The sequence below is a fragment of the Salvelinus alpinus genome, chromosome 12, assembly GCF_045679555.1.
Source record: "Salvelinus alpinus chromosome 12, SLU_Salpinus.1, whole genome shotgun sequence".
NCBI lineage: Eukaryota > Metazoa > Chordata > Actinopteri > Salmoniformes > Salmonidae > Salvelinus > Salvelinus alpinus.
Window position 1 is genome coordinate 57,993,138 of NC_092097.1, and position 17,424 is coordinate 58,010,561.

General features: G+C 45.1%; 1 protein-coding gene across 8 annotated transcripts in view; it reads right to left on the reverse strand.

Annotated features, from left to right (window-relative positions):
- The window catches only part of atp2b2 (ATPase plasma membrane Ca2+ transporting 2), a 165,208-nt gene that overhangs the window by 83,240 nt on the left and 64,544 nt on the right, over positions 1-17,424 (reverse strand). For 5 of the 8 annotated variants that reach the window (XM_071336936.1, XM_071336929.1, XM_071336930.1 and 2 more), the window contains exons 4-6: positions 16,598-16,855; positions 15,330-15,455; positions 12,294-12,422 (exon numbers count right to left, since the gene is read on the reverse strand). In XM_071336936.1, the coding sequence (XP_071193037.1) occupies positions 12,294-12,422; positions 15,330-15,455; positions 16,598-16,855 (513 nt within the window). Of the gene's footprint in view, positions 1-3,589; positions 3,683-12,293; positions 12,423-15,329; positions 15,456-16,597; positions 16,856-17,424 lie in introns of all 8 variants that reach the window. The other 3 variants (XM_071336928.1, XM_071336932.1, XM_071336933.1) reach the window with 1 other exon arrangement.

Here is a 17,424-nt window from a genome sequence, read left to right on the forward strand (position 1 = left end):
TACAGGGGTCTGGTAGACTACAGGACTACAGGGGTCTGGTAGACTACAGGACTACAGGACTACAGGACTACAGGACTACAGGGGTCTGGTAGACTACAGGACTACGGGGGTCGGGTAGACTACAGGACTACAGGGGTCTGGTAGACTACAGGACTACAGGGGTCTGGTAGACTACAGGACTACAGGGGTCTGGTAGACTACAGGACTACAGGGGTCTGGTAGACTACAGGACTACAGGGGTCTGGTAGACTACAGGACTACAGGGGTCTGGTAGACTACAGGACTACAGGGGTCTGGTAGACTACAGGACTACAGGGGTCTGGTAGACTACAGGACTACAGGGGTCTGGTAGACTACAGGACTACAGGGGTCTGGTAGACTACAGGACTACAGGGGTCTGGTAGACTACAGGACTACAGGGGTCTGGTAGACTACAGGACTACAGGGGTCTGGTAGACTACAGGACTACAGGGGTCTGGTAGACTACAGGACTACAGGGGTCTGGTAGACTACAGGACTACAGGGGTCTGGTAGACTACAGGACTACAGGGGTCTGGTAGACTACAGGACTACAGGGGTCTGGTAGACTACAGGACTACAGGGGTCTGGTAGACTACAGGACTACAGGGGTCTGGTAGACTACAGGACTACAGGGGTCTGGTAGACTACAGGACTACAGGGGTCTGGTAGACTACAGGACTACAGGGGTCTGGTAGACTACAGGACTACAGGGGTCTGGTAGACTACAGGACTACAGGGGTCTGGTAGACTACAGGACTACAGGGGTCTGGTAGACTACAGGACTACAGGGGTCTGGTAGACTACAGGACTACAGGGGTCTGGTAGACTACAGGACTACAGGGGTCTGGTAGACTACAGGACTACAGGGGTCTGGTAGACTACAGGACTACAGGGGTCTGGTAGACTACAGGACTACAGGGGTCTGGTAGACTACAGGACTACAGGGGTCTGGTAGACTACAGGACTACAGGGGTCTGGTAGACTACAGGACTACAGGGGTCTGGTAGACTACAGGACTACAGGGGTCTGGTAGACTACAGGACTACAGGGGTCTGGTAGACTACAGGACTACAGGGGTCTGGTAGACTACAGGACTACAGGGGTCTGGTAGACTACAGGACTACAGGGGTCTGGTAGACTACAGGACTACAGGGGTCTGGTAGACTACAGGACTACAGGGGTAGACTACAGACACAGGGGTCTGGTAGACTACAGGACTACAGGTCTGGTAACTACAGGACTACAGGGGTCTGGTAGAATACAGGACTACAGGGGTCTGGTAGACTACAGGACTACAGGGGTCTGGTAGACTACAGGACTACAGGGGTCTGGTAGACTACAGGACTACAGGGGTCTGGTAGACTACAGGACTACAGGGGTCTGGTAGACTACAGGACTACAGGGGTCTGGTAGACTACAGGACTACAGGGGTCTGGTAGACTACAGGACTACAGGGGTCTGGTAGACTACAGGACTACAGGGGTCTGGTAGACTACAGGACTACAGGGGTCTGGTAGACTACAGGACTACAGGGGTCTGGTAGACTACAGGACTACAGGGGTCTGGTAGACTACAGGACTACAGGGGTCTGGTAGACTACAGGACTACAGGGGTCTGGTAGACTACAGGACTACAGGGGTCTGGTAGACTACAGGACTACAGGGGTCTGGTAGACTACAGGACTACATGACTACCAATAAAGCCACTGGATCTTATACACATGTCGTTTTTATATCTCATGTGAATTAATTTATTACAACTCTTTTTTTTTCCCCTTTTAATTTCAAGGTACACCTTACCACCAAATGATTGTACCAAAACAATATCTGTCCAAATGTAAACATTGAATTCCTTGGTGCATATTACTAAAAGCGAAAACAAAGTGAAACTCTTATCAAGTGAGCATCGTCCTGCACATCTATAACCATCTGTATCATATTCAGACTGTTTCTTTCTCAGGCAGTGACATGAACATGTCTACTTCTGTTCATTTCAATCACAATATCAGATCCACTTCCTCCCAGAGGACACAACGAGGCAGGTGAATGGGGTTAATTGTACTTTTCAGCTGCCTCCACTTCCTCCCAGAGGACACAACGAGGCAGCTTAAAAGTACAATTAACCCCATTCACCTGCCACTGCAGTGCAGAGAGACAGGTCAGGACCGTAGTGTGAGAGATAGACAGTCCAGGGGGCAGATGAGCAGCAGACAGTACGCAACACAATGGATTCATCCCAAATGGCACCCTATTCCCTATATAGTGCACTACTTTAGACCAGGACCCTATTCCCTATATAGTGCACTACCTAGGTTTCCCTATGGGTCCTGGTCTAAAGTAGTGCACTACCTAGGTTTCCCTATGGGTCCTGGTCTAAAGTAGTGCACTACCTAGGTTTCCCTATGGGCCCTGGTCTAAAGTAGTGCACTACTAGGTTTCCCTATGGGTCCTGGTCTAAAGTAGTGCACTATATAGGGAATAGGGCCCTGGTCTAAAGTAGTGCACTATATAGGGAATAGGGTCCTGGTCTAAAGTAGTGCACTATATAGGGAATAGGGCCCTGGTCTAAAGTAGTGCACTATATAGGGAATAGGGTGGCATTTAGGATGTAGATACCCCCCGTATAGATGAATCTACATCAGATATCAGTCACATAAAACTAGTAATCGACTATGTGACCTGCCCAGAGAACAACCAGTGATTCTTTCCGAGGGAACATTTAGACCCTAACAACGTCCGTGATGATAATGACATGCTAGTCATGACTAGCAACCAGCAAAACCCCCCCCAAACCTTCTTCAACACATACATCACCAAGAACACTTATAGAACGTCGCTTTATTAAAACCCATGTCGCTACATCATCTCTAACCTCCAAAACGCAACCGGATCATCCCTCACTACCTAGCTACTAAATCATTTTGATTTTCTATTGAACTTTTTTAATATTGTATGTATTACTACTCAAGTCATTCAACCGGAAACAAACAGAAAGCAAGAAAAAGGAGGAAGACAGAAGGAAATGAAGACTGTTCACAACCTCAGGAAAAGAAGAAACATGCATTTAAAGGAGAGAAGGTGAAGGGTACATGAACAAGAGAGTGAGAATATAGGGAGGAGGAGGTGGATGAGGAAGAGGAGGTGGAGGAGGAGGAGTTGGAAGTGGAGGAGGAGGAGATGGAGGAGGAGATGGAGGGATGAGATGGAGGGAGGAGGAGGAGGGAGGAGATGGAGGTGGAAGAAGAGGAGGTGGTGGAGGAGGTGGAAGTGAAGGAGAAGGAGGAGATGGAGGGATGAGGAGGAGGAGGAGGTGGAGGAGGTGGAGGAGATGGAGGAGGAGATGGAGGGAGGAGGAGGAGGTGGAGGAGGAGGTTGAGGAGGGATGAGGAGGAGGAGGAGGTTGAGGAGGTGGAGGAGGATGAGATGGAGGAGGTGGGGGAGGAGGAGGTGGAGGAGGAAGTGGAGGAGGAGGGAGGAGAGTGGGCATATAGGAAGGAGGTGGAAGAGGGAGGAGGCAGTTGTACCCAGCGGGAGGTAGCAGGACAGGAAGGAGGTTCTGGTCAACCTACCATTGACTAGGCTGGCATTACCAGGTGCAATACCGCCTGCAGCACCATCGGTGGCTATAGTTGCGATGGGGTGGGCAGAGGGATGGGGGCAGTCTAGCAAGTAAATCATGGGTAAAAAAAAGACGGGCAACAGTGAACCAAAAGAACATGGTTAAGAGCTTGAATAACAGGACGATCAGTTGGTGTTGCTACAGTTACTATCAGGGTTGGGCTCAATCCCATTTCAATTCCAGTCAATTCAGGAAGTACACTGACATTTCAATTCCAATTCCATTTCTCTGCTATGCCTTTCAATAAGAACAATTTGGAATTGGGAATTTGGTTTACTTTCTGAATTGAGTGGAATTGAAATGGAATTGAGCCCAACACTCTGCTGTTTAAAACAGAGGGCTGGAGGAAGGGAACTCTTCAGGCAGAGCATTACAATTATAACGCAATATACTGTAAAACAGGATATAACAACGCAATAATAATGGAGAAACCAAATGAAAGGAACATGGAGGACAACACAATAATAATGGAGAAACCAAATGAAAGGAACATGGATGACAACGTAATATAAATGGAGAAACCAAATGAAAGGATTATGGAGGACAACACAATAATAATGGAGAAACCAAATGAAAGGAACATGGAGGACAACACAATAATAATGGAGAAACCAAATGAAAGGATTATGGAGGACAACGCAATAATAATGGAGAAACCAAATGAAAGGAACATGGAGGACAACACAATAATAATGGAGAAACCAAATGAAAGGAACATGGATGACAACGTAATATAAATGGAGAAACCAAATGAAAGGAACATGGAGGACAACACAATAATAATGGAGAAACCAAATGAAAGGATTATGGAGGACAACACAATAATAATGGAGAAACCAAATGAAAGGAACACGGAGAACAAAGCAATAATAATGGAGAAACCAAATGAAAAGAACATAGAAGACAACACAATAATAATGGATAAGTAAGAGGTTTGACCAATTTCCTCAACGAAAACCTCAAACCCGTGAAGAGAAAAAAGGCTTAAGATCTAATCTGTCAGGTGTTTTTGTTTTTTAAACCAATAAGGTACGAGGGGTTTGTGGTATTTGGCCAATATACTACGGCTAAATGCTGTTCTTATGAGCGACGCATTTGCAGAGTACAGCCCTTAGCCGTGGTATATCGACCATATAACACAAACCTCCCGAGGTGCCTTATTGCTATTATAAACTGATTACTAACGTAATTAGAACAGTAAACAAGTCATTTTGTGTCACACCCGTGGTATACGGTCTGATATACCACGGATTTCAGCCAATCAGCATTGAGGGCTCGAACGACCCGGTTTATGAGGGACTGAGTATAACAAACATTAGGAACACCTAACGTAATATAGAGTTGGACTTCAGGGGCTAATCAATCAATACGATCAATCAGTCTCAACCATGTTATTCATGTCATGTTATTGAGCAGCAAATAAGTAATAAAATAACAAGTGTTAGAGCAGAAGACCATTGTGGTTAAACTGCTTGAATCAGGGTTGGGACTCAATCCCATCTCAATTCCAGTCAATTCCGAATATAAACCAAATTCCCAATTCTACATTTTCCCAATTGAAAAGCATTGAAGAGAATTGGAATTTCAATGAAATTCTTCCTGAATTGGCAGAAATGTAAATTAAATTGAACCCCAAACCCTGATGACAGTTGAGCATTGTGGTTAAACCATTGTGGTTAAACCAATGGCCAATATACTACGGCATTTAGCCGTAGTATATTGGCCAAATACCACAAACCCCTCGCCGCAGCCCGTCTGGTGTTCAACCTTCCCAAGTTCTCTCACGTCACCCCGCTCCTCCGCTCTCTCCACTGGCTTCCAGTTGAAGCTCGCATCCGCTACAAGACCATGGTGCTTGCCTACGGAGCTGTGAGGGGAACGGCACCTCAGTACCTTCAGGCTCTGATCAGGCCCTACACCCAAACAAGGGCACTGCGTTCATCCACCTCTGGCCTGCTCGCCTCCCTACCACTGAGGAAGTACAGTTCCCGCTCAGCCCAGTCAAAACTGTTCGCTGCTCTGGCACCCCAATGGTGGAACAAACTCCCTCACGACGCCAGGACAGCGGAGTCAATCACCACCTTCCGGAGACACCTGAAACCCCACCTCTTCAAGGAATACCTAGGATAGGATAAAGTAATCCTTCTGACCCCCCCCCCCCCTTAAAAGATTTAGATGCACTATTGTAAAGTGGTTGTTCCACTGGATGTCATAAGGTGAATGCACCAATTTGTAAGTCGCTCTGGATAAGAGCGTCTGCTAAATGACTTAAATGTAAAATGTAAATGTTAAACTGCTTGAATGTCAAATTCCACCATCGTAACAATGGTCTACATTCATCCAGACAGACATCTGTTGGAGGGAGAGAGAAAAAAAAGCACAACTTAACGACTTCATCAATAACTTTACTCAGAGCGGTGGAATTGGGAGGAGAGCTGAAGGAAAAAGTTTAAAAAATCATCAATAATTCTTTACATGTAAAAATGGGTTTGGAATGATAATTTTTGAATTCCTAGAATTAAGAGTGATTTCTTTTTTTTCTTCAATTCCACTCCTGTGCATACCGCAGCCTGGATACTACATATTGCATACTGAATAAGGTCCAAATGGCCCTGTTACCAGTAGTTACTACCTCTATACAGGGTCCACATGGCCCTGTTACCAGTAGTTACTACCTCTATACAGGGTCCACATGGCCCTGTTACCAGTAGTTACTACCTCTATACAGGGTCCACATGGCCCTGTTACCAGTAGTTACTACCTCTATACAGGGTCCACATGGCCCTGTTACCAGTAGTTACTACCTCTATACAGGGTCCACATGGCCCTGTTACCAGTAGTTACTACCTCTATACAGGGTCCACATGGCCCTGTTACCAGTAGTTACTTCCTCTATACAGGGTCCACATGGCCCTGTTACCAGTAGTTACTACCTCTATACAGGGTCCACATGGCCCTGTTACCAGTAGTTACTACCTCTATACAGGGTCCACATGGCCCTGTTACCAGTAGTTACTTCCTCTATACAGGGTCCACATGGCCCTGTTACCAGTAGTTACTACCTCTATACAGGGTCCACATGGCCCTGTTACCAGTAGTTACTACCTCTATACAGGGTCCACATGGCCCTGTTACCAGTAGTTACTACCTCTATACAGGGTCCACATGGCCCTGTTACCAGTAGTTACTACCTCTATACAAGGTCCACATGGCCCTGTTACCAGTAGTTACTACCTCTATACAGGGTCTACATGGCCCTGTTACCAGTAGTTACTTCCTCTATACAGGGTCCACATGGCCCTGTTACCAGTAGTTACTACCTCTATACAGGGTCCACATGGCCCTGTTACCAGTAGTTACTACCTCTATACAGGGTCCACATGGCCCTGTTACCAGTAGTTACTACCTCTATACAGGGTCCACATGGCCCTGTTACCAGTAGTTACTACCTCTATACAAGGTCCACATGGCCCTGTTACCAGTAGTTACTACCTCTATACAGGGTCTACATGGCCCTGTTACCAGTAGTTACTTCCTCTATACAGGGTCCACATGGCCCTGTTACCAGTAGTTACTACCTCTATACAGGGTCTACATGGCCCTGTTACCAGTAGTTACTTCCTCTATACAGGGTCCACATGGCCCTGTTACCAGTAGTTACTACCTCTATACAGGGTCCACATGGCCCTGTTACCAGTAGTTACTTCCTCTATACAGGGTCCACATGGCCCTGTTACCAGTAGTTACTACCTCTATACAGGGTCCACATGGCCCTGTTACCAGTAGTTACTACCTCTATACAAGGTCCACATGGCCCTGTTACCAGTAGTTACTACCTCTATACAGGGTCCACATGGCCCTGTTACCAGTAGTTACTTCCTCTATACAGGGTCCACATGGCCCTGTTACCAGTAGTTACTACCTCTATACAGGGTCCACATGGCCCTGTTACCAGTAGTTACTACCTCTATACAGGGTCCACATGGCCCTGTTACCAGTAGTTACTACCTCTATACAGGGTCCACATGGCCCTGTTACCAGTAGTTACTACCTCTATACAAGGTCCACATGGCCCTGTTACCAGTAGTTACTACCTCTATACAGGGTCTACATGGCCCTGTTACCAGTAGTTACTTCCTCTATACAGGGTCCACATGGCCCTGTTACCAGTAGTTACTACCTCTATACAGGCTCTACATGGCCCTGTTACCAGTAGTTACTTCCTCTATACAGGGTCCACATGGCCCTGTTACCAGTAGTTACTACCTCTATACAGGGTCCACATGGCCCTGTTATCAGTAGTTACTACCCCCGTACTTGGTTTAAATATTGTACACTTCACTGAGCCCAGGCATCATGCACTCTATAGGAGAGTGTAAGCAGAGACTTTACATTAGTAGAATACCTTCAGACTATGCTCAAACCCTTCACCCCAACCCGAGCACTTTTTTCTGCCACCTCTGGTCTCTTGGCCCACCCACCCTTACGGGAGGACAGCTCCTGCTCAGCCCAATCCAAGCTCTTCTCTGTAATGGCACCCCCCATGTTGGTACCAATGTTGTCCCACCTAGCTGTCTGAAGATGAATTCACTAACTGTAAGTCTCTCTGGATAAGAGCCTCTGCTATATGACTCACTAACTGTAAGTTACTCTGGATAAGAGTGTCTGATAAATGACTCACTAACTGTAAGTCTCTCTGGATAAGAGCATCTGCTAAATGACTCACTAACTGTAAGTCTCTCTGGATAAGAGAGTCAGCTAAATGACTAACATGTAGAATGTCTCAGACCATAGAATAGTCTTCCATTCCTATAGGCTCTGGTCAAACGGGATGCAGGATATGTTTTATGTAGTAGTAGTCTGAAGATGCTGTTCTCTCAGACTAACAGCATCAAAGAGGTGTTTTAATCACGGAGCGGTCATCCTAAACTGTTCTCTCAGAATAACTAACAGCATCAAAGAGGTGTTTTAATCACGGAGCGGTCATCCTAAACGTGGAGCGGTCATCCTAAACGTGGAGCGGTCATCCTAAACGTGGAGCGGTCATCCTAAACGTGGAGCGGTCATCCTAAACGCGGAGCGGTCATCTTAAACGCGGAGCGGTCATCTTAAACGCGGACCGGTCATCCTAAACGTGGAGCGGTCATCCTAAACGCGGAGCGGTCCTAAACGTGGAGCGGTCATCTTAAACGTGGAGCGGTCATCCTAAACGTGGAGCGGTCATCCTAAACGTGGAGCGGTCATCCTAAACGTGGAGCGGTCATCCTAAACGCGGACCGGTCATCCTAAACGCGGAGCGGTCATCCTAAACGCGGACCGGTCATCCTAAACGTGGAGCGGTCATCCTAAACGCGGAGCGGTCATCCTAAACGCGGAGCGGTCATCCTAAACGTGGAGCGGTCATCCTAAACGTGGACATCCTGGCATCGCACAGATGACAAAACATGAATCAGTTCAAGTTTAATCTCGTTTATGTCTTACTGGGGTGAATTTAAGGTTCAAGCATTTAACTCAATATCTTGTTAGTGGTTAGTTGATTTAACCAATCACAGGCTAGGATCACATTGATTTAACAAATCACAGGCTCAGATTTTTTGTGATAATGTTGATTTAACCAATCACAGGCTGGGATCACGTTGATTTAACCAATGACAGGCTCTGATTTTCAGCGATAATGTTGATTTAACCAATCACAGGCTGGGATAATTTTGATTTAACCAATCACAGGCTGGAATCATGTTGATTTAACCAATCACAGGCTGTAATTTAACACTGTAGAAACTCTATTGTGGATTGAGGGGGTAGGGATCCTATTTTTAAGGGACGAACCTGAGTGACAGAAGCCGAGTAGTTGGTTGGTGTTTATCAAGGACCGGGAAAGGGGTTAGGGTGGTTTAGTAGGGTGGTTACGGGGGTTAAGGGTTTGGTCCTGGTGGGTATTGGGTATAGGGGCGTGGGACAAGGTTGACTAGAGGGTGACTAGGGTAACAAGAGAGACACTCTACCCGTGTTTTGTTGGCCATCCTCCACTGCCTCACCTGTGTGTTGGTTTATAGAACCATATACTGTATATAACAAGAGAGTAAGGAGAGGAGAGGCAACCTGGAGACTTCACACCAGAACATACCAGTACCCTTTTAACAACGAACGGAGCCCTTACTGCGAAAGCACAACGAACGGAGCCCTTACTGCGAAAGCACAACGAACGGAGCCCTTACTGCGAAAGCACAACGAACGGAGCCCTTACTGCGAAAGCACAACGAACGGAGCCCTTACTGCGAAAGCACAACGAACGGAGCCCTTACTGCGAAAGCACAACGAACGGAGCCCTTACTGTGAAAGCCTGAATGCAGATCCAGCAAAGTAGCTGTGACAATGCCGGGAAGGACAATGACAACGCCAAAATAATATACCCGAGTCACTACAGTACGGTTCAGGGTCCTGTAGAATATACCCGAGTCACTACAGTACGGTTCAGTGTCCTGTAGAATATACCCGAGCCACTACAGTACGGTTCAGGGTCCTGTAGAATATACCCGAGTCACTACAGTACGGTTCAGGGTCCTGTAGAATATACCCGAGTCACTACAGTACGGTTCAGGGGCCTGTAGAATATACCCGAGTCACTACAGTACGGTTCAGGGGCCTGTAGAATATACCCGAGTCACTACAGTACGGTTCAGGGGCCTGTAGAATATACCCGAGTCACTACAGTACGGTTCAGTGTCCTGTAGAATATACCCGAGTCACTACAGTACGGTTCAGGGTCCTGTAGAATATACCCGAGTCACTACAGTACGGTTCAGGGTCCTGTAGAATATACCCGAGTCACTACAGTACGGTTCAGGGGCCTGTAGAATATACCCGAGTCACTACAGTACGGTTCAGAGTCCTGTAGAATATACCCGAGTCACTACAGTACGGTTCAGGGTCCTGTAGAATATACCCGAGTCACTACAGTACGGTTCAGGGTCCTGTAGAATATACCCGAGTCACTACAGTACGGTTCAGGGTCCTGTAGAATATACCCGAGTCACTACAGTACGGTTCAGGGTCCTGTAGAATATACCCGAGCCACTACAGTACGGTTCAGGGTCCTGTAGAATATACCCGAGTCACTACAGTACGGTTCAGGGTCCTGTAGAATATACCCGAGTCACTACAGTACGGTTCAGGGTCCTGTAGATTATACCCGAATCACTACAGTACGGTTCAGGGTCCTGTAGAATATACCCGAGTCACTACAATACGGTTCAGGGGCCTGTAGAATATACCCGAGTCACTACAGTACGGTTCAGTGTCCTGTAGAATATACCCGAGTCACTACAGTACGGTTCAGTGTCCTGTAGAATATACCCGAGTCACTACAGTACGGTTCAGTGTCCTGTAGAATATACCCGAGTCACTACAGTACGGTTCAGGGTCCTGTAGAATATACCCGAGTCACTACAGTACGGTTCAGGGGCCTGTAGAATATACCCGAGTCACTACAGTACGGTTCAGGGACCTGTAGTGAGTGAAGAACCTACCAGTCATATAGTACATGCTGTGTGGTTTGCATGTAGTTATTATTTAGACAGTACTTTAGAGTAACATCACAGAGATTAAAACCTAGTTATCCAAAGATGGACTTCAAACAAGAAGTACTGCCGCCACTCAGTCTACAGTTGGAACAGTTTAAAAGCAACAACCCAAATGGCAAGACTGGTTGAAATGACGTCATCACCACCAGCATCGCCTACTGGGTAAGACATGCAGCGAAGGCTAAACAGAGTCAATCGATTCAATCTTTTTTCTCCAGGATGGATACTCGACTTCAAACAAGAAGTACCCGTTCGTCTTCACTCTGTGGTTTTATAGTCCTTTATGGTCGGAGTATAAAGGACCCCCTTCAACGCACCCACTCAGTAAACTAAGAGGTTTGAAAAGGAATCATTCATTATTACAAACCAGTAGGAGCTTTGCTATGCTCTGGTACAAGTGTATAGTGTATACATCCACTGTCTATCTGAGAATCACAGTTAAAAACGGTTGGCAGTGTGGGTGAGATCTCACTGCAATGAGATTCTGTTATAGTGTAGCATGGAAGTACACATCGAGACTACTGTCTACAGTAGAGTGGCATCACTGTAACAGTGCAACATTCTATTATACAGCATTCAGGTAACAGAGCACACATTTACTATTAAATAAGTAGTGTGTAGATTGTCCTTTGGATTAGACATTACAGTAAAAAAAGGGTACAGTAATTTACTCCAGAACCCGTTGGATAGGGAACTACAGTAGAAAAGGGTACCGTAATTTACTCCAGAACCCGTTGGATAGGACATTACAGTAGAAAAGGGTACAGTAATTTACTCCAGAACCCGTTGGATAGGACATTACACTAAAAAAGGGTACAGTAATTTACTCCAGAACCTGTTGGATTAGACATTACAGTAGAAAGGGGTACAGTAATTTACTCCAGAACCTGCTGGATAGGACATAACAGTAGAAAAGGGTACAGTAATTTACTCCAGAACCTGTTGTATAGGACATTACAGTAGAAAAGGGTACAGTAATTTACTCCAGAACCCAATTGTTTGGACAATACAGTAGGATAACAATAAGTGGCACCAGAGAGAGAAGGAAGTGAAAAAGAGGGCGGGACATACCTTTCTTCTCCTTCTTCTCCTCTTCCCCTGGTTCTCCGGCCCCCAGCAGTGTAAAGATGATACCGGTCTGAGAGTTGACCCCCACAGCTGTTACCAGCATCCTGCCGGAACCCTCCATCACATGGGTACCTACGCACGCACGCACGCACAGAAAGGGAGATTATGAAACAGAATTATGGATCCTATTCATCAATATCTGATTGGCTGTCAGAGAAAATAAATGAAATGCATTGACTTGTACACTAATACATACAGTGACTTGCCAAAGTATTCACCCCTCTTGGCATTTTTCCTATTTTGTTGCCTTATAACCTGGAATTAAAATGGATTTTTGGGGGGGGTTTGTATCATTTTATTTACACAACATGCCGACCACTTTGAAGATGAAAAATATTTTCTATTGTGAAACAAACAAGAAAAAGCAGAAAACTTGAGCGTGCATAATTATTCACCCCAAAGTCAATACTTTGTACAGCCACCTTTTGCAGCAATTACAGCTGCAAGACTCTTGGGTTTTGTCTCTATAAGCTTGGCCCATCTAGCCACTGGGATTTTTGCCCATTCTTCAAGGCAAAACTGCTCCAGCTCCTTCAAGTTGGATGGGTTCCGCTGGTGTACAGCAATCTTTAAGTCATACCACAGATTCTCAATTGGATTGAGGTCCGGCCTTTGACTAGGCCATTCCAAGACATTTAAATATTTCCCCTTAAACCACTCGAGTGTTGATTTAGCAGTATGCTTAGGGTCATTGTCCTGCTGGAAGGTGAACCTCCGTCCCAGTCTCAAATCTCTGGAAGACTGAAACAGGTTTCCCTCAAGAACTTCCCTGTATTCAGCGCCATCCATCATTCCTTCAATTCTGACCAGTTTCCCAGTCCCTGCCGATGAAAAACATCCCCACAGCATGATGCTGCCACCACGAGATGGTGATCTCAGGGTGATGAGAGGTGTTGGGTTTGCGCCAGACATAGTGTATTCCTTGATGGCCAAAAAGCTCAGCTTTAGTCTCATCTGACCAGAGTACCTTCTTCCCATAGATATGGGGAGTCTCCCACATGCCTATTGGCGAACACCAAAAATGATTGCTTATTTTTTCTTTAAGTAATGGCTTTTTTTCTGGCCACTCTTCCGTAAAGCCCAGCTCTGTGAAGTGTACGGCTTAAAGTGGTCCTATGGACAGATACTCCAATCTCCACTGTGGAGCTTTGCAGCTCCTTCAGGGTTATTTCTTTGGTCTCTTTGTTGCCTCTCTGATTAATGTCCTCCTTTCCTGGTCCGTGAGTTATGGTGGGTGGGCCCTCTCTTGGCAGGTTTGTTGTGGTGCCATATTCTTTCCATTTGTATATTTTTTTATAACCCAACCCTGATCTGTACTTCTCCACAACTTTTTCCCTGACCTGTTTGGAGAGCGCCTTGGTCTTCATGGTGCCGCTTGCTTGGTGGTGTTGCAGACTCTGGGGCCTTTCAGAACAGGTGTATATATACTGAGATCAGGTGACACTTAGATTACAGACAGGTGGACTTTATTTAAATAATTATGTGACTTCTGAAGGTAAATGGTTGCACCAGATCTTATTTAAGGACTTCATAGCAAAGGGGGTGAATACATATGTACGCAGCACTTTTCTGTATTTTACATTATTTTTATATTTTTTGTAATAAGTACTTTTTTTCATTTCACTTCACCAATTTAGACTATTTTGTATATGTCTATTACATGAATAAAAATCCATTTAAATTACAGGTTGTAATGCATCAAAATAATAAAAACGCCAAGGGGAATGAATACTTTTGCAAGGCACTGTACTGTGTATATAAATAACACCACACACGCAGCATCATACATAGGAGAGAGAGAGAGAGAGAGAGAGGGACAGAGGAGAGAGAGAGGGGGGAGGAGAGAGAGAAAGGGAGAAAGAGAGAAAGGGAGAGAGAGAGATAAAGAGAGAGAGATAAAGAGATAAAGAGAAGGAGAGAGAGAGAGAGAGAGAGAGAGAAGGAGAGAGAGAAGGAGAGAGAGAGAGAGAGAGAGAGAGAGAAGGAGAGAGAGAGAGATAAAGAGAGAGAGAGAGAGAGAGAGAGAGAGAGAGAGAGAGAGAGAGAGAGAGAGAGAGAGAGAGATAAAGAGATAAAGAGATAAAGAGATAAAGAGATAGAGAGAAGGAGAGAGAGAGAGAGAGAGAGAGAGAGAGAGAGAGAGAGAGAGAGAGAGAGAGAGAGAGAGAGAGAGAGAGAGAGAGAGAGAGAGATAAAGAGAGATAAAGAGAGAGAGAGAGATAAAGAGATAAAGAGAGAGAGAGATAAAGAGAGAGAGAGAGAGAGAGAGAGAGAGAGAGAGAGAGAGAGAGAGAGAGAGAGAGAGAGAGAGAGAGAGAGAGAGATAATACATTTCCAGTATATTAAATATTATTCCTCCCTCCACAATATGAGTCAACTCTATGGAAGAGAGAGAAAGCCATTACAGAGAACAAAGTGCATATCAGCTTCTCTCTGTTGATATTCAACTAAGAATTAAGACCCCGGTTTCTCCCATTGATCAACTGTCATCCTGTTGTATCTTGACTAATAGATTGAGACAACACAAGGCCTCCTGAAACCATGCATGGTATACAAGTCAGTTTGTGGACAAGACAGAAAAGTAAACCCACAAGCACTCGAATTATGTACTCTGAGCCCCCGTACAGTATGTGAATACATTGTAGTACAGTATGTGAATACATTGTAGTACAGTATGTGTATACATTGTAGTACAGTATGTGAATACATCGTAGTACAGTATGTGTATACATTGTAGTACAGTATGTGAATACATCGTAGTACAGTATGTGAATACATCGTAGTACAGTATGTGAATACATCGTAGTACAGTATGTGAATACATCGTAGTACAGTATGTGAATACATCGTAGTACAGTATGTGAATACATCGTAGTACAGTATGTGAATACATCGTAGTAATACGACGTAGTACATTGCTATCTCTCCACTCTGAGCCACACAGGACCTCTGTAACATCACAATAAATGACTGACTGACCTGACAGCAGCATCGGGTCTCTGTCGGCTGCTTTCTTGACGTGATCAGACTCTCCTGTTAGTGAACTCTCATCGATCTTCAGGTCGTTCCCCTGTATCAACACTCCATCCGCTGGAAGCAGGTCACCTAAAACACAACAGAACAAAAAATATAGTATTTTAATAAAACAACAGAACAAAAAATATACTATTTTAATAAAACAGAACAAAAAATATACTATTTTAATAAAACAGAACAAAATATATACTATTTTAATAAAACAACAGAACAAAAAATATACTATTTTAATAAAACAACAGAACAAAAATATACTATTTTAATAAAACAACAGAGCATATACTCTTTTATAACACAGTCACCTTCACACAGAACAGAAAACAGATACTGTTTAATAACACCGCCGTCATTAAATGCATTTTAAAAATAATAACAAAACAGAAAACAGTTCAGAGACTCAGAAACAGATAAGTAGCATCCAGACAGGAGAACATTATTTTATATTATAACACCTCAGCTATAAACTCCAAAAATAAGGGTTGCTAAGGGTTGCTCTAAGGGCAGGGCTGTCCAACCCTCTTCCTGGAGATCTACTGTCCTGTAGGTTTTCAGTCCACAGGACAGTAGATCTCCAGGAAGAGGGTTGGACTGTAAACCCACAGGACAGTAGATCTCCAGGAAGAGGGTTGGACTGTAAACCCACAGGACAGTAGATCTCCAGGAAGAGGGTTGGACTGAAAACCTACAGGACAGTAGATCTCCAGGAAGAGGGTTGGACTGATAACCTACAGGACAGTAGATCTCCAGGAAGAGGGTTGGACTGATAACCTACAGGACAGTAGATCTCCAGGAACAGGGTTGGACTGATAACCTACAGGACAGTAGATCTCCAGGAAGAGGGTTGGACTGATAACCTACAGGACAGTAGATCTCCAGGAAGAGGGTTGGACTGATAACCTACAGGACAGTAGATATCCAGGAAGAGGGACTGAAAACCTACAGGACGGTAGATCTCCAGGAAGAGGGTTGGACTGTAAACCCACAGGACAGTAGATCTCCAGGAAGAGGGTTGGACTGAAAACCTACAGGTCGGTAGATCTCCAGGAAGAGGGTTGGACTGAAAACCTACAGGTCGGTAGATCTCCAGGAAGAGGGTTGGACTGAAAACCTACAGGACGGTAGATCTCCAGGAAGAGGGTTGGACTGATAACCTACAGGACAGTAGATCTCCAGGAAGAGGGTTGGGTAGCCCTCTTTGCATCCATACGTACCATACTTGATTTGTGCGATGTCCCCGACCACGATGTCAGCTACCGGGAGCTGGATGACCTGAGCACCTCTGACCACCTGGAACTTCTGCTCCAGCTCGATGCGGCTCTGCAGCCCTCTGAACTGCTTCTCCTTGCTCCAGTCGTTGAAGGCCGTCACCAGCACCACACACACTACAGACAGCAAGATGGCCGCTCCCTCTATCCAGCCGGCCTCAGCCTCACCCTCGTCCTCCGCACCCGCCGCCGCTGTCCCACAGGCTGAGAGAGAGAGAGAGAGAGAGAGAGAGAGAGAGGGGTTAGATGCACACACACACATTTCAAAACGACTATTCAATGCTTTGTATCTAACATTTTCCTTTGTATGAAAAAAAAATAACCTTAACAGGTCTTTATTCCGATTCTTACAACCTTTTGATCTACTGTGATAGACTGGATGAATAAACTTGCATCATGTACACATGCGCACACACACGTACACACAAATGATTTATATATTCACTAGATGACAGAACGGGGGACCTGTTTTGAAGCTACTGCACCTCCATCTTGGCACTCCTCCACCGTTGTAAAACATATTTTAGAAGCTGTAGAAACGCATTTATTTATGTCTACATTTGTTGTTGCCATGTTAATTCTATTACAGACACCTTATTACAGTATGAGAGCTGAACGTACCACTTATGAAATTAACAAATATAAAAAAAAAGATTTTCCTTAAAAAGGATAATTTGACAAAGTAATAACGTCCTCATTACAACAACAAAATACTTAAATACATTTTAATGGAAATACTGTGGAGTACTGATTCTTCTGGAAAGTGCCAATAT